Genomic DNA, 23,472 nt, shown 5'->3' with positions numbered 1-23,472 from the left:
GACCCATAAAGTAAAGAATTTCTTTTGAAATAATTCATACAAAAGAGAAAAGAATTAAAAACAAAGGCTACACAAAATGTGGGAGAATGGCAGTGCAGGCAACGGTACACCACAGCACAGGATCACAGGAAGTGGAGAGTGGTAAAGCAGGAGCTGGAGCTATGGAGATTGTGCTGGAAACACAGTACAAGAGCCCGGGAGTGAAACCTGTTGGAGGGAGTAGCACATAACTGCAAACGGAGAACAGGTACTGGATGCAAGCAGCAAAACTAACCTGTAGACCTGTGAACAACACAGCTTAGAAGAGAAATCTGCTAACCAAAATAGCATTGACCAAGAGCAAAAGAAGAGGCAAAGGCACAATGAGTATTACTGATGACTCCTCCACAAAGAAACAAAAGACTTTGTCAAGCTGAAGTTAACTGAGAAAGACATCAAGGAAATGGGGGATAAATGATTTTTAAAACTTGTTATAAAGCTTCTTAACAATGACAAACAGGAGTTCAAGGAGCTTAAGGAACATGTCACACAGGAAATAGCAACACTGAAACAAAATCAAGCCAAATTATCAGAAATGAAGGACACGATGGAGTATATTAAAAATTCAATGAAGAGCCTCAATTATAAAATGAGCAAGGCAGAAGAAAGAATCTCAGAATTGGAAGACATTTCCTTCAACAATGAGGGAAAAATTAAAAAGCTGGAAGAGAAACTGAGTTCAGCTAAGAAAAGTATTCAAGAATTAAGGGACACTATTAAAAGGCTCTATATCAGAGTTATGAGAGTTTCAGAAGGCAAAGAAAGAGAAACTGGGTTTAAAAATGTATTCAACGAAATGAAAAAGAAAAATTTCACTAATTTGGATAAAGAATTGGGAAACAAAATACAGGAAGGGCATAGAACTCCCAACAGTGTTGACCAAAAGTGATCTTCACCACGACACATGATAATCAAGCTTTATCAGCTGGACACAGAGAAAAGATTCTTAAATATGCACATGAAAAAATCAATTGACACATAGAGGAACTACAATCAGACTCACTGCTGACCTCTCAGAAAAACTCTACAGGCCAGAATATTCTAAAAGGAAAGAATTGCCAGTCCAGAATAACATACCCAGAAAAACGTTCCTTTTTCTTTGAAAGTAAAATTCTTCCACAGTAAAGAAAACCTCAAAGAATTTGCCTCTTCCCTATCTGCCCTACAAATGATACCTAAGATATTCTATTGACAGAGAAAAGGCATAGCACCTACAAAAACCAAAGGCAAACATGGAGAACACCCAAATAAAGCAACAACAGAAGACTAAATCAAACAATGAACAACCCATTGCTAAAATGACAGGACCAAATTACTATTTCTCAATATTTAGCCTGAATATAAGTGTCTTAAAGTCATTAATCAAACATTATAGATTAGTGGAATGGATCAAAAAACAAAACCCATCTATCTGTTGCATAAAGGAAACACATCCCACACAATGAGATATCACCTCACCCCTATTAGAATGACTATAATCCAAAACGCAGAGAATTACAAATGCTGACAACGATGTGGAAGAGAAAAACACACACTACTCAGAATGTTAACTGTTACAGACACTTTGGAAAACAGTGTGGTGAAGTCTTGAAAACTAAAAATAGATTTGCCATATGACCAAGCAATCAATCCCACTACTTGGCATACACTAAAAAGGTTTGAACACATTATGTCAAAGACACCAGGACCAGCATGTTTATAGCAGCACTGTTCACAAAAGACAAATTTGGAATCAGCTGAGATGTCCATCATCAGATGAATGCATAAAGAAAATGTGGTACATATACCTACAAGGGAATTAAGTTACAAATCAAGAATAAAATTCTACCATTTGAAGCAAAACAGACAACTGGAGAATATCATGACAAAACCTTGAAAATTTAATTATTTTACACAGGTTGGCAACAAAAACGGACGAGAGATTACATATTCAAAAATTTCAAACTAGCAAGGAATAAATAGTTGCATATTTCTAAAATTTCTCTCAATTCTTAAAGACATTTTGAGTCAAAGTTGGGAGTTTGTGGGGTGAGTATCTGGCTCTGTGGTTAAGACTGTTGCAAATTACATCAAAATATTTGGGTTTGAGTTCCTTCCCCATACCCCCTGCGTTTATGATTCAGCTTCCTGCTAATGCACAATCCGGGAAGCAGCAGGCAGGAGTAACGGCTAAAGAGCTGGGCACACTGCTATCCATGGGGGAGAACCAGATGAGGCTCAGGACTCCTAGTTTAGGCCTTGCCCAGTACCTACTCTCGCAAGCCTTCAGCGATTAAATGAGTACATGGAAATGTGTTCTCTTTTTCTTTTCTCTCTCTCTCTCTCCTCTCTCTCTGTTAAAAATGTGTTTATCTTCTCTGTCATTTAAAGAAACAAAAACAAGTATACTTTTTGAATTGTGTAACCATTTATGACTACCCTTAACATTATTTGGTCGGCAGCTTTAGTTTGGATTTCTCATTTACTTCCCTGAGGGAGCAAGCACATTATAGGATTAGAATAAAAAGCCACTAAAGACAATGAGGTCAGAAATGAAGAAGAAATAACCCAAGTTTTTCGAGCAGACACATGAACTGTGGTCTTGAAGACAAGAAAAGAAAGTATGTGTGAGCACAAGAGGAAAGCATTTACCCTGAGAATGGAGGAGGCAAAGGTTAAGAGTGGCAGGATCTGGAAGCAGTAATTTGAGGCAATGTGCAGAAAGCAGCCCCAGTTTTCAGTGTAAAATGGAATTTGAGTTTATCCGCTGTGAACGTGGAAAATTTATCAAGGATCTTGAGGACAATAGAGAAGTTTCAGCACCACTTCTAAGGACAACAGAGGAGGAAAAGTGTCAATAGAAAGTAAAATTATTGCCTTGCCATGCTCTAAACCCAACACTATTCAGAAAGGCAACACACTTTGAGGCATAATGCATCCTTTCTTTCACTGCTTCAACAAATATTTATTGAAAGCCCAGAGAGTGTCATTTGTATTCTGATGAGACAAAGACAGTTTAAAAAAAACAGGCTCCAGTTTCTAGGGTTTTCAACCTTAAACGTTGTCACTCCATCGGGGGCAGAAAACTGAGTAAAAGACTAGAAAATGAGACATTGGATTAATAAAAACTTATTAACTGCATTTTCCATCAAACCTTGCAATCTAACCAGATTGCCTATTCCCTTTAATAAAATGTTTTATCTTATTAGACTTACATTATTTCAATCAGTTTATTGTCAAAAAAATCATTCAAATATCCTACTTTCTTTTAAGTTGAGGAAAGAAGTTTTCCTTCCCTGTTTGCTTGAGAATTTATGCATCATTGTACAAAGGAGGAAGAACATTATGTTTGACAAAGTTAAAATACACACACAAAAAAATACACTAAAAATTGGCAGTCAATGTTAGCCAAAAAAATAACATGGTAATATTTTAATGCATTAAATAACTGTGGCTCAACTTTAATAGTACTGAGATGAATAAAGGTTCACAATTACTTGACAGCATTTACATAACATTTTACATAACATATTTTTATACTGGGAAATTAATAATCTTATACGTTCTATAAGCAGAAGCATAACAAATCTTCCAACTCAAAGCCCCATAATACATTTAATCAAGAACCAAGAATGATCATTTTTCCTAAGTTCATTAAGTGTAGTACATGAAAACGTGTTCTTTCAAAATCCAAGGTTGTGCATAGTGGCTAATGTGTAGTAAGCCTTAAAACCCAATCACTTAAACAGCAGAATGATGGACTTACGACTGGTTTTGAAGGACTATGCTGTTACAATGACATGAGGGAAATCAGTGTTGGGGTGAGGATGAAAGGAGGGAAGGGAAATCCCTGAGCCTATGGAACCACATCATTGAACAATAATGATAACAACAAAACAAACGCAAATACTGATGGATTGTCAAAAGTATTAAATTATAGCCATAAAAGAGGGAAAAGGTGGAAATTTATGTAAAGTAGAGGCTTTTCAGATAAATCAATGTTCTTAGCTTTATTAAAGCCATTTTCTCTTATTCTTTCTTCATTACTACTAAATAATTGATTTCCATATTCACATCAAGATTTAAGTTGCCAGGCCTGGAGTGGTAGCCTAGTGGCTGAAGTCTTCATCTTGCATGCAATGGCTCATATCCAGCTGCTCCACCTCCCTTCTAGCTCCCAATCTGTGGCCTGGGAAAACATTATAAGATGGTCCAAAGCTTTGGGACCCTGTACATACATGGCAGACCTGGAAGAAGCTCCTGGCTTTGGATCAGCTCAGTTCTGGACAATGTGGCCACATAGGGAATGCATCATTGGTTGGAAAATCTTTCTCTCTGTATCTCCTTCTCTCTGTACATCTGACTCTCCAATTAAAAAAAAAAAAAGGAAATCTTAAGTGACCATCACTTTCCATTTTTCAGATGTGATCTTATTGAGAACTCTTCCATTTAAACTAATTGTCAACAATCTTAGCCCTTGCTGATTGAAAAAAAAAATACTGGATCCTGTATTTGCCTGAAGTTTAGAATATTGTTACTCCTTGTTCTCAACAATGCACACAGATTCAAACTATTTGCTTTTAGGTTATTTAAAACAAAACAAACCCCTCAGTTGTAGGCGACTGCCTTGGTTGCCTTGTACCTAAGCAAATGTTACACTTCTGGGAGAAAAGCAACCGGTATTGGTGGGCATTCTGGGCCTGATTAATGCCAAATTTGTGTTAACTACATTATACAAGTATGCTAGCATAGTTGCTTATTCTTTTTTCATTCTTTCTCTATTTTCTTTAATGGGTAGGGAAGCCCACAAATTGGAGGCTGCAGATTGCCCATGGAAGGAGGTCTGCAGACACATTGGAGTGGGAGCAGCTGAGGGCATGTTTGATAGGAAGGAATGATTTCTGGGGTCTTTCATGGACTGGGTCACTGAACGCACAGGTAAGCAAGGGAGCTGAGATAGAGTGGTTCAGATGGGGACATGAACGGGTTAGGCCAAAGCACCTGCCCATGTGCAGATCTCCATAGTACGTGCTGGTGAGTGTGGGACAGCTGGTGTGCCACATCAGGCTGGGCTGCAGCACCCACCATGACACCAAAGAACCAGATCTGGGAGCAGATTCTGTAAGGGAATTGTGGGCTTGACTCTGTGGGGCCAGAGCACCTGCCAAGTTATGTGGAGAGCCGAGGGTGGTGGCAGGATGAGTCAGGCTGAAATACAGAACTCACCTGATAGGAACCTAGCTGATACCCATGGGGGTTGGCAGCTGGGAGACGGTCAGGTGAGGCCAGGCCACAGCAACCTGCCAGGACTGAGGGCAGACTTTGCCAACCAGGGCCTCTACCCCTGCTGGCACTCATGAGATTCAGAGCTGGGAGCAGGTCTGGGGGTGGGCCAGGCAGGGTCAGTCCAGAGCACACACTGGCATGAGTGAGAGCCAGGAAAGTATGTAGGGCAGGCTAGGTTGGATCAAAGCACCTGTAAGCTCAAATGAGGGCTGGGCATGAGCCAGGCTGAGCTAGGCTGCTTCACCAGCAGTGAGAGCTAGAACTTGGGTGAACTGGACTGAACCAGATGGTAGCGCCTGCTAGTGAATGTCAAGACTGGGGGTGGGCCATCTCAGCCTGCTTGCAGCACCTGCTGGTGCTCATAAAGACCCGCGGCTGGGAGTGGACCTGGGAGGGGAACTTTGGTGTCTCCTTGATGGGTTCCTGTTTTCCCACTGTTGAGTGTGAGAGCTGGGACTGGGGTATACTGGGGCCAGGCTACAGCACCCACTAGCACATGCAATGGCCTCTACCCTTGCTGGCACAGATGAAATTCATAACTAGCGGCAGGCCAGGTTGGGCTAGGTTGCCACAACCACTGGTGGGCATGATAGAATAGGGCTGGGAGCGGGCCAGCATAGACAAAGTGGCCGCACTTGTAGATATACATGAAGATCAGGTCGGAAAGCAGGTCAGGCTGAGCTAGGCTGCAGTACCCACAGGTGTGCATAAGATATGGAAAGAACAGGCTAGACAGCAACAGAGGCTAGCATATGCAAAAATCCAGAGCTGGTGGTGGGATTGATGAGTTATTGGGGGTTGCCCTAATTAGGTCCATGGCATACTGGTATGTGTGAACGCTGGATTGGATCTGTGGCAGGCTGGCTGGGCTGGGCTGGGCTGGGCTGGGCTGTGCCACCTGTCAGTCCATGTGAGACATGGGAGTGAGCCAGAACTGCCAAACCTCATCCACTCAGCCACATCTGTTGGCTGGTACAGGTGACAAATGGCAAAAGACACTGCACTACCCAGCACACATAAGAGTCAACTTCAGATTGTTCATGTGCTCCTTGAAAATTTAATTGAGGGGTGATAATTCAGCCTAGCATTTAAGACTCACGTGTCCTATATCAGAGTGTCAGGGTTTGATGCCCACTCTGGCCTCTGACTCCAACTTCCTGGCAGCAGTGATAGCTTGGATGACTGGATTCTTCTGCCCACATGGGAAACCAAGAGTTCCCAATTCCAGTTCCCAGGTTTAGTCTCACCCAACCCAATCTGCCCCAGGAGTTTGGGAATGATTTGAATGATTGATTCCTCTGCCTACATAGGAGATCAAGAATTCCCAGTTTCCAGTTTCAGTTCCCATACTTACAAAGTCAATTCAGTTAAGAATCAACCTCGTAGAAACAAGACCTCAAAAATTACAAGTGGAGCAAAAGGGGAAAACAGAAAACAAGAGAAAGAGGGAAAAAGACAAAGACTCTCAGGAATATATTATCATTTAAAATTTTACCAAAATCATGATACAAAGATCACGCTCCTGAAGAACCACTGTATGGGCTTTCCATTATACTTGTAATAGAATCAAAAATCCATGCATCTAGCTTGCCTATTTATCCATCTTCATTTTGTCCCATTTATTCTGTGTTTTCAGACCCAAGATACAACGGCCACCTAACTAGTCATCAACCTTCTTGCCATTAACCAAACCTGAAAGAAATTATTCAAGTTTCCATATCCAGCTAGTACATCCCTAGACATTGCAGCTTTGTAAATAAATTCAAATTTTTTGTTGGAGCCAACTTATTTTGGGTCCAGTTTTGAAACTAAAGGAATTATTAATCTTGACATCCAGTCTTTCATTAGCTCCTCCCTGATCCTGAGAAATTTCAGCATCCTTACCACTCCTCCCTGAACAAGTTCTGCTCTCTCAATATGATACCTACAGGCTTGAATTATGACTGACTGCTTTAACTTTGCAACATACGTAAGTCTTTAACTTCACAAAGAGTCAGGTGCCACAACCATGAGATGGGGATAGTAGGGACATACTATTTTCTTTGTTATTTTTATAGGAAAATAGGAAAATAAAACCAGTTTTTATCCAAAATGGTAATATGTTTCCCTCCTTGAGCCCTTTTATTCATCTGAGACATTTTATTCCCCAAGTGGTAATGCAAAGAAGTCATAATCCCTCCTAGTTCTGAATATTAATGAGATGAATAGGCACCTAAAGATTAAAAACTCAAGATTCAGACAGGCAACATAAATGAATAGTGCCTGGGTTCGAGTTCTGGTTCTAATACCAATCCTAGCTTTCTGGTAATGCACCCTCTGTGATACAATGATGATGAGTCAATAATTAGGTTACTGCATCCTATGTGGGAGACCCAGATTGCATTCCTTACTTTGGCCTGCTCTAATCAACTATTGCAGGCATTTGGGGAGCAAACAAACAGGTAGGAAATCTCATGTTTGTGCATGTCCTCTCCTCTCCTCTCCTCTCCTCTCCTCTCCTCTCCTCTCCTCTCCTCTCCTCTCCTCTCCTCTTCTCTCTCTCTCTCTCTCTTTCTCTCTCTCTGTCTTTCAAATAAACTTGCAGAGATCCAAGTGTTTGAGTTATCACCTGCTGACCTTGATGTGTATTAGCAGGAAGCTTAAATGAAGCAGAGCTGGGATTCAAATCCAGACACTTTAATACTGCATGCAGTCATCACAATTGGTGTTATCACTGTTTTGCCAAACAGCCACCCCAATACAATTTTCTTAACTTGAGTTTAAAAAATAGGGCTTGGTAGGATGTCATAAACTCTAGAGAAAACATTTATCTTTAGAAAGCCACTACTTAAGTATAGCTGAGTTTTGATCCTAGAATATGGTTAAAGGTCTTGGATTCTTATGAGGATCAAGAAAGCCGAAGCTTTAATAATCATCTACTCAGTTTTAAACAATGACAATCAATGCAAAATGCAGGGACCAACAGAGTTTCAGCAAAGCAAGTGTGATCCATGAGCATTCTGTTTGCGCTCAGATGTCAAAGCGATTCATAAAATGACTAATAGGATAGAGCTATGGCAGAACTTGCACTATTTCACTAGAAACCTCATGCAAACCCTTAAGGAGCTCCCTTTTCTTCAGCTACCTCACCTTTCTATATATTCTCTCAGCCCCTACACCCCTTTCTGTAACTGCTGGTTAGCCACATCTTGATAGTCACAAAGTATGCAAACATTCGTGTATTGCCTCTATGAAGCTGCTGCCTGACTCCATCTATCTTTATCATCTTCATAACAAGCTTGGAGGAAAATTCAGTAAGTCTGAGCTGTCCCCTTCCCATTCTGACTGCTGATCATATGTAACAATGTGAACATTCGTAAGAAAATTGAAAAAAAAATAGGACAAGACATTTTTTAGCATACTGGGGGCCATTTCCATTCCATTGTTTTACATTACCAGAGAAATTATTTGGCCAGTGACATCTAATACAGGTTTTGTAACTATTCAAACAAGCAAAATAGTAGAAACTGGAAACTGGAAATTATAAAAGAAATAGAAAACCAAAACACAGGAATTCTTCTAATAGTGACAATCTTCAGTTATTTATTATTTTATAGGAGTCACATAGATAATTGTGTGGTAAACTCAAGATTCAATCTCATTTCAATGACTCAAAACCCACATGAACTTCACTGTGATACTAGCCTCATAGCCTTCCAATCACACTGCCTATGCCAAGAATTCCAATGAAACATATAAATACATCTGTACAGTATGATACTAGACTTTCAACCTTTGTTTATACTTACCATGTCATGAAACATCTAATTAGCAGAAAGTTAAACTTGGTAAAGGTTACGAAGGGACTATACTATTGTGATAAAACAGGGGAAATGGCAGAAGGAGAAAAATGAGGAGAAAGGAAAGGGATGGGTGGAGAGAGAACCTGTATACCTACAAAATCATTATACTATCATTATTGTAGTAAATAATAAATCTACTTGAATACGTGTGTGTGTGTGTGTGTGTGTGTAAGGCTCTTGGCTTTGCCCTGACCCAACCCTGACTGGGTCATTTGGGGAATAATACAGCAAATGTAATCAATCTCGTTCTCTTTCAAATAAATACATCTTCAAAAAACGAAAAACCATATATTTTAACCAAAGCTACAAACAAAGTAGGTCTTAAAACAGAAACTCTGTTGTATGTTAACTCAATTTCTCTTAATATAGAAATGGAATCCTTATACAACGCCTTGAATGCAGATGCTAAACATCGTCAGGTCCCACTCTCTAAGCCTCTCTTGTTTATTGTAAAGCATTCTTGCCCTTTCTCTTCAGATAACAAATCAACCACTTACTGGAATGAGCTTACTGAATTGAGGAATCAGTTGGGGCTAGCTGCTCAGTCTTGTTTCTTTTCCAGGAACCTTAATCTCAAATCACAAAGTAGCCACTGTGTACACACACACCTCATGGGCTAATCTTATGCTATTTTTCCATCAAAATTCCCCCACAAAGGACACATAATATTGTTAATGGGAGGAGGTCCATGAGCACTGTTCACCCATCAGGAACTAGGATACAAGCTAACCACCCATCTCTCAGTCCCAACTGTGATCTATAACAACCTTCATCTCTAATTGTCAGACAGCTTCAGAATTGAATCCTAGTTGCTTGGCTGCTTTATTCTCTCAATAAACTCAAACTCATTTCTTCAACCCTGTGTTAGCAATGGGCTTTCCGCACCTCAGCTGAATACATCCAATATGGGGACTCGATAGCAATTCCTCTAGTCAGATTTGGTGGTTGTGCTTTACCAAAACATGAGTTTGTTTATATATATATATATATAATGTATGTATACATACACATGTATATATGTAATCTATACACAAAGGGTCAATCATGAATAATATTTTTAAATTTTTCTTAATAATAGAACAGGTTTCATGCACTCCATAGTTGTAATTCTAAGATAATCATATTTCCTTTCCTCATTCCCCCAATTCTTATTTTCCCTTCCCTTTTTGTTTTTTCAACTTTTGCAGAAAAGTGATTTCAATCCACTCTATGACCACAGGCTTAATGTACCAGCAAACATAAAATCCAGCAAATAAAAAAGCAGAAAGACCACAGCTACACAGGAGAAATGTACTTCCATAATAAAGTCATGTTATAAAATGGAAAGATTATTTGGAAAAAGGACGTATCCAATAGTTCAGAAAAATATCCATTAGTTAAGAAAAATATCCATTAGTTAAGAAAAAAATCCATTAGTTAAGAAAAAATAATAATACATTAATAATAAAAAGTAAAATGAAGAAAAATACAGGCAGTCAGACTAGGGATTCCTGAGTTCCTAGGATTAGGGTGAATAATGAATAGAGGGCATGCTCTGTATCAGGAAGGTTTGTTTTAGTGTAAACAGAGTTTGATCCTTCTCACGATTGAAAGAGAAGAGTGAAAACCCTCACACTCTGTTCAGTGTGGCAGCATCTATGTCAACCTCTAGAAGAACACGAAGACCTAGTGACTGCAACAAACATCATTTTCCCAAATCCTGCACTCTGTGGGTTGGGGCACAGGTTACAAGTGCAGGGATCTAGCTACATGAGACTCAAGACAGATGAGTTAAGAGAAAAGGGCACTAGATAAACCTTGAGGTTACATAAAGGGTAAAACAGAAAGTAAGAATCACCAAGCAAAAAGGTATGACTCCAGGTTGCTGCCAGATGATTTCCAAAGAAGCCAGATAAGAAAACACATGACATTCAGACTCCAGAGCCCTTCAGCTATTTTCCCTAGGATGCCTCTGCATTTACAACCTATCTTGGGAACAAAAAGAAGGAACATTTCTGGAAAGATAAGAGAACAAGAACAATTAGGAACTGAGATGTGAGTTGATCTAAAGTTTATTGAGACTGGCCCAACACCAGGAAACATGAGCAAAGAATGAGTTATTTAAATAAATGCCTTCACATTTCCCATCAACATTGCAAAAATGCACAGAAGAAAAGAGATATAGAACAAAAAATGCTTCATAAACACATGCATTTCTTTCTCGCCTCCAAATTACACTGAAAATGCCATGGTGCTCAGAACGAAACAATGATCAATGCACAGAGGAAAAAGTTTCCACAATGGGGAGCTGGAATTCCCAGCCTCAAGCGTCTTACAAAAATGAAAACAAAGAAGGTTAAAGGTTTTCACTTTTTCAAACTGCTTCACTTACATTTTTTCCTAACCTGACAAATGTCTTAAAAATCCAGGAGTCGGTATGTTCGAATCCAAAATCAAGAGGTCATCCTAGACGTTTCTTACTCTTATCTTTACAGATCATCTCTAAATCCTGTCAACTCTTCCAACATGTAACTCCAACCACTCACCTTTCTCTTGCACTGCTGAGCCTGTAAAAATATACTTCTACTTCATTTCTTTGCTTACATTTCTGCCCCCTGAAATTCATTCTCTGTAAAAAAATCAAAGTACTTAAAAAATTCTCTGCTAACTCCCATTACAACTAAAATGAAAACCAAATTCTTATGGCCTACTTCCTAACTTTGTATATCTCCTATACCCAATTTCACGACCTTTGCTTCACCATACCTAAGCAATAGTGGCATGTCTCTGGCCACCAAAATCACAAGCTTTGTTTCTCCCAGAGTTAATGCAGTTGACATTCCCTCTTCCTGGAAAATTTCTCCCTGGACAACATTATGTGATAAGTCATGCTTTTTCTGGTATTCCACTCTTAGCCCAATGCCACTTTTTAAATAATGACTTCCTCAAGCATCCCATCAAAAGTAACCCTCTGTTCTCTGACGTTCTCTTTGTTTGGTCATGGATATACAACAGAAGTTCCTCAAAGGCAGAGGTATAATATCTGTCCTTATCACTGACACATAGGTACTTTAAAAATATTGTTGAGTAAATGAGTGGATGGATGAATAAGGTACTAAAGGGGAAGTTATGAGCTTCCATGGCTTTTTGTTCACTAACATCTCTCCTGATAAACTGTTTTGTGACTAGACAAAATGGCTAGAAATTAATCAAGAAAGTGTACAAGAAAGTATAGCTCTCAAGAACAGAATACAGGAGAAACCAGGCCTGGGCACTACTGCCAATTTGGTGGCAGACACTGAGCAGACAGGCTAGGTTATGCATATGCCACATGGCCAGAAGACCGGGCACAGGGATTGCTGTCAACCACTTTGGGGGTGTGGCTGTGAATTGACCCAGGGAAACCACTAAGGAAGTACGTTATAGGTGAGGAATGACTTCCAGGGTACTTACATAGAAAGGGCCACTGCAATTGCAGATAACCAAGAGGCTCCCACTGGTGAGCATGATAACCAGGGTTGGGGGTGAGCCTGGCCTGGTTAAACAGGCAATAGCACCCATTGGCATAAGTGTGGACTGCATGGTGGAGTCAATTGGGCTGATCTGGGCTGCAGCCCCCATTTGTATGGGTTTTTGGTTGTCACTGTGACTGGGTTGGATTTCCCACTGGTGTGTGTGGTGGCATGAGATGGAGCTGGGAACAGAACTGACCAGGTGACTACAACCACCAGTGTGTGGAGGCTGACGCATGTGACAGAGTCAGATCCTGCACTAACTGGCACACACAGTAATCAGGTCTGGGGTCACTTCAGGTGGGGTTTTTGGGGACTACCCTGGGACTACCCCCAACAACTGAACTGTTGCACTCAGAACTGAAACCATGGGGAAAAAGGCATAGGATCTGTAGTGTGACCTTGAAATGCATGTATTACAACTGGGCTTCCTCAGCTGTTGAAACCTGTGCAGTGGATGACATGCCCAGATGCACATGGGGCCCCATCCCTGGGTACTTATGTGGTTAGATTGCTTGCCGTGAGTAGCTATCTCCTCTTCTCTCCTCTGCTCCCCCAGACACAGGAAAAAATTTGGAAACAGTAGTCTCACCCACTTTCCCCCAGACCTCAAAAATCCCCACCCGAGGAAGTGAGCCACATGGGAAGACATCCTTCTCAACTATATAAACATCAAAAATAACAAATTCATAACAATAAAGAATGTTATGCAAAGAATTTGAAGAAGAAATGAGAGAAAATAAAGATCTTAATTTAGGTCAGATAAGTAGATTTTAAAGTATTGCCACTTCTCACTCAATGATTCCCTTTCCAAAGCAGAAATACAGAAATGTAAAAGCATATACTCTATAATGGTGTTCATAACATTTTCTATGTTGAATTGTATAAAATCCACCAGGAAATGTGTTACCTAAGTGGCACATTCTCTTAGGAAGGTTTGTATAATCCAAGTAAATATTTCTATCTATTGAGTTCCCATGAAGCAGCAAAGACACTGTGGTCACAATTAAAGAACAAGCAGGTAAGAATCAAGATGGCGGAATAGGGTTAGGTCACATTTAAATGGACAGAGAAACATTTAACCAGGATGAAACAGAGAGGACACATTCCAGGAAATAGGAGATGACAGAACAGCAGCAGAGCGGTACCTGGAGACTGACAGACACAGGAAAGCAGCGAAAACAACAGTGTGGTGTTGGAGGACTGGTATTCCAGCAGCATTCAGCTAATGGCAAACTGAACTCCTACAGCAACAAGGTGGGAAGGGACTTTCACTGGGAGCTCGGGAGGTGAATCCAAAGAACTGTCCGCCCTGCTGATCTGTTTGATGTGACCAGGAGCAGAGACAGAGCAGCAGGTTCCAGACAGGCAGTGTGAGGAAAGAGTGGATTTCACAGCCCACTCCACCCCCTAGAGCCAAATTGGGCACCATTTTGTTTAAGGAGGCAAAGGAAGGGGAAAGGGCTGAGCATACACTGAGCTGGGAGTGAACTCATTTCTGACTCAGCAAACTACATCAACGTGGCATCCTATATAGGTTCCGCCCAAGACATGTCTGGGTAGCCCTCAGACTTGATGGCCAGCACATCAAGAACTCCAGTAGTGGCACATCAGGCACCACTTCTTATAGTGTGGCAAAGAATTTAAGACTGCAGGTGACAACAGTGAGCTGCACATGCTCTGAGCTCATGAGAACTCACTGAGCTCAATGCATTGCATTAGTTCAAATGGAATAATAATACTGACTACAGCATTGCACAGGTCAAAATAGATCTGTGTGGCCATCAGACCTACCAGGCAACAGGTTCTGGCAAGATCAGCACCAACAACAACCTAGCTATATAGCACACCTGGTGTCTCCCTAATCCTGGGACCTGCTCCAACCGGAAGTGGGAGAAATGTTGCAGACAATGGTGCAACCTCAGCACAGTGTCACAGGAGGTGTAGAGTGGTGAGCCAGGAGCTGGGGCTATAGAGCCCATGGTGGAGATCTAATAAAAGAACCCAGACCTAGAACTTACTGGAGGGAGTGGCACAAGTGACTGCAAACAAAGAGTCATGTACCAATTGCAATAAGTTAAATTGAACTGTAGACCTGTGGGTGACACAGGACTACAGTTAGAAACCTGCTCCAAGGAGAAGACTGCTAACCAGAAGTACAATGGCCAAGAGCAAAAAAAGAGAAAAAGGCAAAATGAGTATTACCAAAAAGGAGCAAAACCCTATGCCAACCTCAGAGTTAACTGAGGAAGACATCGAGAAAATGGGAGAGACAGAATTCAAAACACTTACTATAAAGCTATCAACAACTAGAAGCATGTAAAGCAGGTGCTCAAAGAATTTAAGGAATATGTCACCCTGGAAATGAACCAAATAAAAGCTGATATATCAGAAATGAAGAATACAGTGGAGCAAATTAAAAGTACAGTGGAGAGTCTCCAAAATAGAATGAAGCAAGCAGAAGAAAGAATCTCAAAATTGGAAGATATTTCCAGTGCACCAAAGGGAAACAAACAAAAAGCTGGAAGCAGAGCTGGATCAGGCCAGAAAAAATATACAATAATTGAAAGACACTATGAAAAGGCCAAATATAAGAGTTATGGGAGTCACAGAAGGTGCAGAAAGAGAAACTGATTTTACAAATATATTTAATGAAACAATAAGGGAAAATTTCCCCAATCTAGAGAAAGAATTGGGAAACAACATCCAGGAGGGGCACAGAACTCCCAACAGGCTTGAGCAAAAGTGATATTCACCAAGACACGTGATCATCAAGCTCTCTTCAATTGAACATAAGGAAAAGATCCTTAAATGTGCATGTGGGGCCCGGCGGCATGGCCTATCGGCTAAAGTCCTTGCCTTGAAAGCCCCGGGATCCCGTATGGGAGCCGGTTCTAATCCCAGCAGCTCCACTTCCCATCCAGCTCCCTGCTTGTGGCCTGGGAAAACAGTGGAGGACGGCCCAAACCTTTGGGACCCTACACCCGCATGGGAGACCCGGAAGAGGTTCCTGGCTCCTGGCATGGGATCGGCGCACCGGCCCGTTGTGGCTTTCTTGGGGAGTGAAAACATCGGATGGAAGATCTTCCTCTCTGTCTCTCCTCCTCTCTGTATATCCGGCTTTCCAATAATAATAATAAAATCTTAAAAAAATGTGCATGTGAAAAAATCAACTGACATATAAAGGAACACCAATTAAAGTCACAGGAGATCTCTCACAGGAAACTCTACAGGCAAGAAGGAGTGTCATATTCCTGATTCTTAAAAAAAAAAAAAAACTCTCGGTTCAGGATAACATATCCAGCAAAGCTTTCTTTTGTCTTTGAAAATGAAATAAAATTCTTCCACATTAAAGTTAAACGAATTTGCCTCTTTCAAACCTGTCCTACAAAGGATACTTATAGATGTTCTTTTGAGAGAGAAGAGGAATAGCACCCACCCAAACCAAAGGCAAATGGGAAGAACATCCCAGTAAAATGACAACAGAAGACTAAATCAATGAACAACCCACTGGTAAAATGACAGGACCAAATTATCACCCATATATATTAACCCTGAATGTAAATGCTTAAACTGAATCAAACGCCATAGATTGTAGACTGTATTAAAAAAAACAAACCCATTTATTTGTTGCCTACAGAAGACACATTTCACCAACAAAAATCAGCAGAAACTATATCTCATGGATTGATGTTTTTGTTGTTCATTTCAGCTCTTCAAAACACTTTCTTCTGATTAAATTCTTCAATGACTCATAGATCATACAGTAGCATTTTCTTCAGAAGGTTTTTGATTTTTACATTTCTTCAGTGACACATTAGTCATTCAGTAACATGTTATTTAACTTCATGGTATTGCTAATTTCTCTTTTCTTCCTGTTGTTCGTTTTGTGGTTTTTCATTTAAGGGATGTATAGTAGCTGTGTAATGGAGACTGTCAAATCTAGTAACATGTTAAACTTCATGGCATTGTAAATTTCTATTTTTCTTCCTATGGTTGATTTTGTTAACGGAATGTACAGTAACTGTGAAATGGAGACTAACATATCCAGATGTGAGGGTGCAATGTAGTATTCATCTCTACTTCCAGACAAAGAAGAACTTATAATGAAACTGGTTACTATATCTTGACAATAGGATGCTGGATTCTCTACCATTGTCCATGACCGCAATAATGGACATATGACTGTGTATGAAGAACTATACTATAGTAATGATATGAGGAACTCAGTAGAGGGGTGACTGGGAAGGGGGTAAGGAAATCCCAGGAGCCTATGGAAATGATAATAATAATAAATAAATAAAAGATTAAAAAATAAAAAAGAAAAAGCAGGTAGTCACATGAGGGTAATTAGAAATAAACAATACATGATTACTTTTAAGTGGAAAATTGACCGTAACAGATTTCTGAGAAAATACCTCCTTTATTTATTTTAGTTCAATCCATACTTAGCTAAAAAAATTAAAAACAATAACAACAGTACTATAGAATATCTATATGAAACTTTGGAAGATTTTAATATTACATGCTTATACTCACATAAAACAATTAAAATTTAAGAGCAAAAATTCAGCACATGTATCCAACTTCCATTCCAATTGCATAAAACATATTAATATATTGTAATTGCACCACTATGATAAAGAAAACTTGCCTTTTAAAAAAAGCACATTAACTAGTTTTTCAATAATTAGGTTCCTAATGTAGCATTACATTCTAAAATTTAAAAAAAAACTGCACTCTTAATCTGTTACAGATTATTATTTGTTCTCAGAACTACTTCCCCAGCAAACATTTTTTTAAAAAGTTCTTACCAGACATAAACTGTGTAATAGAGAATAATTCCATTTGGCTCCAGGGGTGGTTGCCATGACAATTTCACTGTGACACCAGACAACTGTTTTACAGAGAAGTCTTGTGGCGGAGAATCAGGAGCTAAAAAGTTAGGGTATAGAATCAGGCATTTTAATAAACATGTGCAGGAAAAGGTTACAAAGGAAGCACAACCATTTTACTGCAAAATTCCTGGTAAATTTATCGTGTTCAGTCAGTGCACTTCCCCACAGACACAGAGACTAATTGTTTACTTTCAAAATGAGATGATGAAGGAAGATTTTGCATGGTGGTGTGACAACATCTGTTTCTGTGATTCAATGGAAAAGAATATTTCATGAGAAAAGCGAACAAGGGATATGACACAGTGACTCACCTACTGTCCAAGTTTATCTTGGTAAATTATCTTTAATAACAAGAAAAACTGCATGGGGTGGATAAGTATAATGTACAGAATAGCTCCTCAAACAAAAAAAATTTATTATGAAAAATCACACATCCAAAAAGTGGGAAGATAAAACATTGAGAGCAACAAAAATGTAAGACTTCACAAATGAAAACTCTTCCCCCAATTTTAGCTGCCTCATTAAGTTGCAAAGTAGTTTCAAAACCTGTTCACCAATCTTCAAATTTCCATGGATTACAAAGGAAATAGCAATGCGACACATTAGCAAGAAAACAATTTAGAATCTGCTTGTAATTATGCTATCATAGTTAAGTACCAATACTTCATTAATTGTGCACTGAACAAAGAGTAAAAAAATTACTGCAAGCTATAAACTAAGTTTATAGTTCAATTTAGATAAAAATATTTAAATGACATTGCCGAGCTACTATGAGAACATAGCATTAATGCCTTAAGATGTTAAAATGATTTTTCATATTAAAGTACATGTTTCTCATATAAAATGTAGCCTCATAAAATTTTGCTCATTATTAAATGTATATATGAAAAGTGAACTCATAGGTAGCAGACAGGTATTCTGATTATTTACCTAAATATTTGAAAAAGATTAATTTATTTGTGGTTCATACACAGTAATTTGCAAGAGATGTTATCAGCATTGTTTCTATTTCTTTTTTATTCCCATATAATCTCAGCTATTTATGTAAATAAGTGTGTCTGTATTTTTATTCTTTTAGTAATAATATTTCAGAAGTTTATTGAGTGGAAGAAGATTTATAAGATGAGTTCTTGGGAATAATGGTGACAGCTGTGTTTGGGATTTTCATTTTATTATTTTCACTGGCACTATAATAAAAGTACTACCGAATATTGATCATTGTAGGAATTCATTTATCATTCAGATATGCCTGTTTCCCAAGATATGAATTACCTCTATGTGAGAACTTCCTTTTATTTTTCAAAGCAAAAGACTATAAATATTTTTTCCTGGCATCTTTATAAAATCTAACTTTTGCTTATTATCAAGGAAAGAACTTTAATCAAAAACAGCACTGATTTGAAAACCAATGCATTTCAGCTAAGCACGTCTGTTCTATAACATGATTTAAGCCTATCCAAAATAAAGATTGCAGAACTACAGTAGCTGCCTAGTCAAATTTTGACATTTGAATTCTAACACAAATGGAGTTAGAAAAGCAGTCGCAACTCAGTTATGCCGGAGTATACGAGCGTAGGTGAGAAGGATCTTCATGAAACTCACACACCCTTTCCTGGTGTTATCTTTCCTTTCCTACCTCCTCAGCCATCTTCCTTCAGGTCACAGCTACTTCTACAGCCACACATTCCTTAATGCCCCAGGGCAGCTTGCATCCCTCTCTTGTCGTTGTAGGACTCTTGCAAACACTTTCATTGGTTAGTTCAAACTATTAAAAATAATTGTGGTTTACACATTTTTCAAATGTAGGTGTCTCCCATTAATGTGTAAGCTCCAAGAAGGCAAGCAGTTAGCTCTGAAAACGCAATAAGGCAAACTCTCTCAGGCCTTTATCCATGCTCACTTTGCTCTGTGAATAGGTCTGTATTTTCATAAACAAAACTAAATTTATTTTTATGGGAAAGGTAGATCATATTTATAGAGGAGAGACAAAGATCCTTCATCTGCTGATTCGCTACCTAAATGGCTGCAACAGCTGGAGCTGAACTGATCCAAAACCAGGAGCCAGGAGACTCTACCAGGTCTCTCACATGGGTCCAGGGTTCAAAGAACCTGAGCTCCACTGCCCACCATCCCCCAACACAGACCACAAGCAGGAAGCTGGATAGGAAGGGGAGCGGCTGGGGCATGAATCAGTGCCCATGTGGTATCTTGCTGTCTGCAAAGTGAGGATTTGGCTTTTGAGCCATACGGCTGGGCCCAAATAAAATTTATCTGAATACTCTATTTTTATCAGCCCAGGTGATTCAGATGAATTTGCACAATGTGGGACTGTTGAGTAGTAAAACCTCTAGCTGCTTAAAATGTACGGGTATATTTACTACATGTTTGAGTCTCTCATTTAAAATCTCAAATTATCACCATCAGGATATTTGATGAAATTGAAATTTAAAAGTGGGTGCTGTTGCCAGGACATTGCTAAAATGACTTAATACTCGAGTATCATATAAATTTAAAGGACACCTATCCTTCTTGCCTAGACTTTATATATTGACCCATCAGAAACTATTAATTTTAACTTCAGAAGTAAAGACAGTTTGTTTTGTTTTGTTTTGTTTTGTTTTTTAAGTCAGACAGGTTAAATTTTCTTGGAGAAGTATGCGTAGTAAGTAGAGACAATGGTTAAGACTAATCCATGGCTGTATCACACTTAGAACACAGGGAAACTTGAAAGAGATTGGACAAAGATAAGAAGAGCTCTGGGAGGCAATTTGCACAATGGTTAAGACACTTGCTGCTTTAGACACCTAGCTTAAAGCCCAAATTCTTTTCCCATTTCAGCTCCCTGCTAACTTCAATCTCTCCAGGCAGAACTTGGGTACCAGTCACTCATGTTAGAGACCTGGAATGAGTTTCAGGATTGTAACATGTGGATGATGAATCAGTACCTGGAATGCTTCTCTCTCTCTCTCTCTCTCTCTGTCTCCCTCCCTCACTCCCTCCCCATTTCTCTCTCTCTGCCTTCTTAGCCAATCAAATAAAACATAAAAAACAATAACCCACAAACATTTAAAATACATCTATCTCTTAATGGCAAAGGAAATTTCATTTGAAAACAAAAAATTCATTCAAAATATAGCATATATGAAATATAAGTGCAAATCTGAATCATCAATATATCTCTCAGAAATCATTTTTTGAGCACAATCATGCCTTTAAATGGCAAGTTATCAAGGTAAATTGGCTTCAGTTGTAAAATTGATTTCATTCAAATTAAGAAAAAGCCTGTTTAGATATTCAATATGAAAACCATTAATAATCAGGAATGGCATGTTGGTTGGTTAAGGAACCTGGAAAATAGTCTGGATTCATTAAGAAGATAATCATAATACTATAAAATATATTGAAAAGTGACAAATAAAATCTACTCAAAAACTAATACAGATTTCTATTATGACTGTAAAACTAAAAAACAAAGCTGTAACACATTAAATTAGATCATCTTCTATAAAACAATAAGTTCTCTGAGGACAAGGAGCCTATTCCAACTACTCAAACTCAATATCTGCCTTAAAAATTCACACAGAAAAACTTAACAAAGTACTAATGAATTCAGAAGTGATAAAAGCACTTTCTTCCTGATGACTTGATTTCATTGACTGTAAACCTCATTTTACTAGCTTATTTCTCATTGTGATAATAAAGTCCACTTGATGTTGACATGGTATGTGACTGTTACCCAAACTTACAGAAATGTGTTACTCAGGTTTTATGGAATCAAATTATATGAGCATGGCCCATTGTACTTACCATCTTCCTCAGTGAGTATACTTATTGGTGCACTCCGAACTCCTTCACCTTTAAGTGTACTAGCAGACACCTCAATCATATATTGGGTATATTTCTTCAGCCCTATATACAGACACAATAGATCAGGTGACACAGAACATCCTTAAGAAAGTTCTAAAAACAAAGTATGAAATGGTTCTCAATTCAATAATCTTCCCAAAAGTTGTTCATAAAACTAATGAAATAATCCATAAAACTCATGAAAATGGGCCCTTTGGCAACAGTAACTTCCTAATACTATCAGGTAAGATGGAAATCAACTAAGGTAGAGTAAATTCTCAGCTTAAATTAAAATAACACAATAGGCATATCCCACTGGAAATAACCTCAAACCAGTGACAACATTAAGCTAATATTTTGTAGCCACAATGTCCAAATAAATGTGAATATTAGCTTTATATTTGCTCCCTCACCTGTAATGATTTGGGTCAAAGAAGTCGCATTTATAGTCCTTTCCTCATTTCCGTTGTTTCTTTTCAGATAAATCGTGTACTTTTCTATGATCCCATTGGGACTACTCGGAGGAAGAAATGATAGCTCAATCTCTCCAGAAGAAATATTTTTGTAAGTAATGTTTTCTGGTGCACTATCAGGCACTAGAGAAAGCAGAAATATAAAATCATAGAACAACTTCATCCTAAAAATCAATGCTGCTGAAATTCTCATCCAAGTACAGTAGCCCACTTACATATATGCTATTTGGAATACGGGTAGAACAAACATGCTAAACAGAGTAGAGTGTAGACAAACTGTTCTACTTACAACTATACATGATAACATTTAATAAAAAAGTAGCATTTGATTCTGAAAAATAGCATTTATACAATGATAGTTTTATTAAAGGACTTGAGACTGTAATTGTGTTGTGTAGCATAGCATATAAATGCAAGAAAAACAATTCAAAACACTTAAAATTTATTCCTCATTATAAAAAACCAGTTGAAAATGTTGAGAGGAGAGTTGTATCCTACAGAAATATCAATGGCAAGGTGAAGAAGAACGCCTCTAAGAAACGAGATTGCAGGTTACAACCTGGCAGCAAAACTATTTCCTAAGGACAAGATATCATCACTTAAAATACCAGCTTTCCCCATGTCAATGGCATTTTTCTGTCTATTCAAATATACAAACTGTATGTGGAATTTCAATCCTGGAAAAAAAAAGTTGAAAATATAGCCTAAACTGATCTTTCTTAAAGTAGCTAAACTTCTATAAAACATTAAAAAAAATTTAAGAAACCATAGAGCTGAAAACAAAATGAGAAATCCCAGGTGGCCCCAAAAAGTGAATATAACTGAAAAATAAAAACAAGATGCAAAAGTATGATACTAAAGCCAAGTTGCCTTAGACAGTTTTGTTTAGTTCTGGTAACCTGGTATTTCTTTTAACTTCATGTACTTTGCATATTCTGTTTTTTTTTTTTTATTTCTTTTTTTTTTTTTAATTTTTTTTCTTTTTATTGTATTGTTGTTGACAATCTTTACATAGTTAATTACAGTTAAAGGAAAAAGAAGGAAAAAAAAAAGGTTTAGGGGGATAGGAAAGTGGGTAATGCTATTATGTCCATATTGTTTCCATCACGTATCTGAGGTAAAGGGGGATATTGAGGGAGAAGCCCCACCCGGTTTCCCGCCCACCCCAAGTCCCGGATGTGGGGCATGCTCTGAGATATGTGCTCGAGTGGTGTTAATAGTTCTGCAGTTATGAATCGCTGCCAGTTTCGCTCGATGAGGTCGTCCACCAATTGATATGGTCCATCATAAAGTCTCCGTTTGCCCCATAATTTGCTGCCAACATATAGCTGAGATGAATGATTGTCCTGTTCTGTCTTCTGTCTTTTCTTGGTTAGAGTTCTGAGTCCAGCAGTTCGATTGGGGAGATCTCCAAAGATACCTTGAGGTATTCCCAGATTAGTTTCTTGTATGTTCTAGCAAGCACAGGGCCCGGCACAGTCCATCACCCCGATCAGCTGGTGGTTGCAATTGCTGGGTTGGTTCTGTTTTCAGTCCCGAGTTGCACTGGAACCAATGGGTGTTGCAGTCCAGTCTGGTTCGGCCCTTACATCAACCAGTGGGAGCTGCAGCCTAGTAG

General features: G+C 38.7%; 1 protein-coding gene across 2 annotated transcripts in view; it reads right to left on the bottom strand.

Moving 5' to 3' along the window:
* PTPRQ (protein tyrosine phosphatase receptor type Q) overlaps positions 1–23,472 on the bottom strand; it is a 191,777-nt gene that overhangs the window by 125,796 nt on the left and 42,509 nt on the right. For both annotated transcript variants that reach the window (XM_058673398.1, XM_058673397.1), the window contains 3 exons: positions 21,795–21,977; positions 21,343–21,444; positions 17,452–17,572 (listed from right to left, as the gene is read on the bottom strand). In XM_058673398.1, the coding sequence (XP_058529381.1) occupies positions 17,452–17,572; positions 21,343–21,444; positions 21,795–21,977 (406 nt within the window). The remainder of the gene's footprint in view (positions 1–17,451; positions 17,573–21,342; positions 21,445–21,794; positions 21,978–23,472) is intronic.

Source organism: Ochotona princeps, chromosome 15 (genome assembly GCF_030435755.1).
Source record: "Ochotona princeps isolate mOchPri1 chromosome 15, mOchPri1.hap1, whole genome shotgun sequence".
NCBI classification, from domain to species: domain Eukaryota; kingdom Metazoa; phylum Chordata; class Mammalia; order Lagomorpha; family Ochotonidae; genus Ochotona; species Ochotona princeps.
Note: the sequence above shows the minus strand (reverse complement) of the source record. Positions and strands in the feature narration are given on the sequence as shown.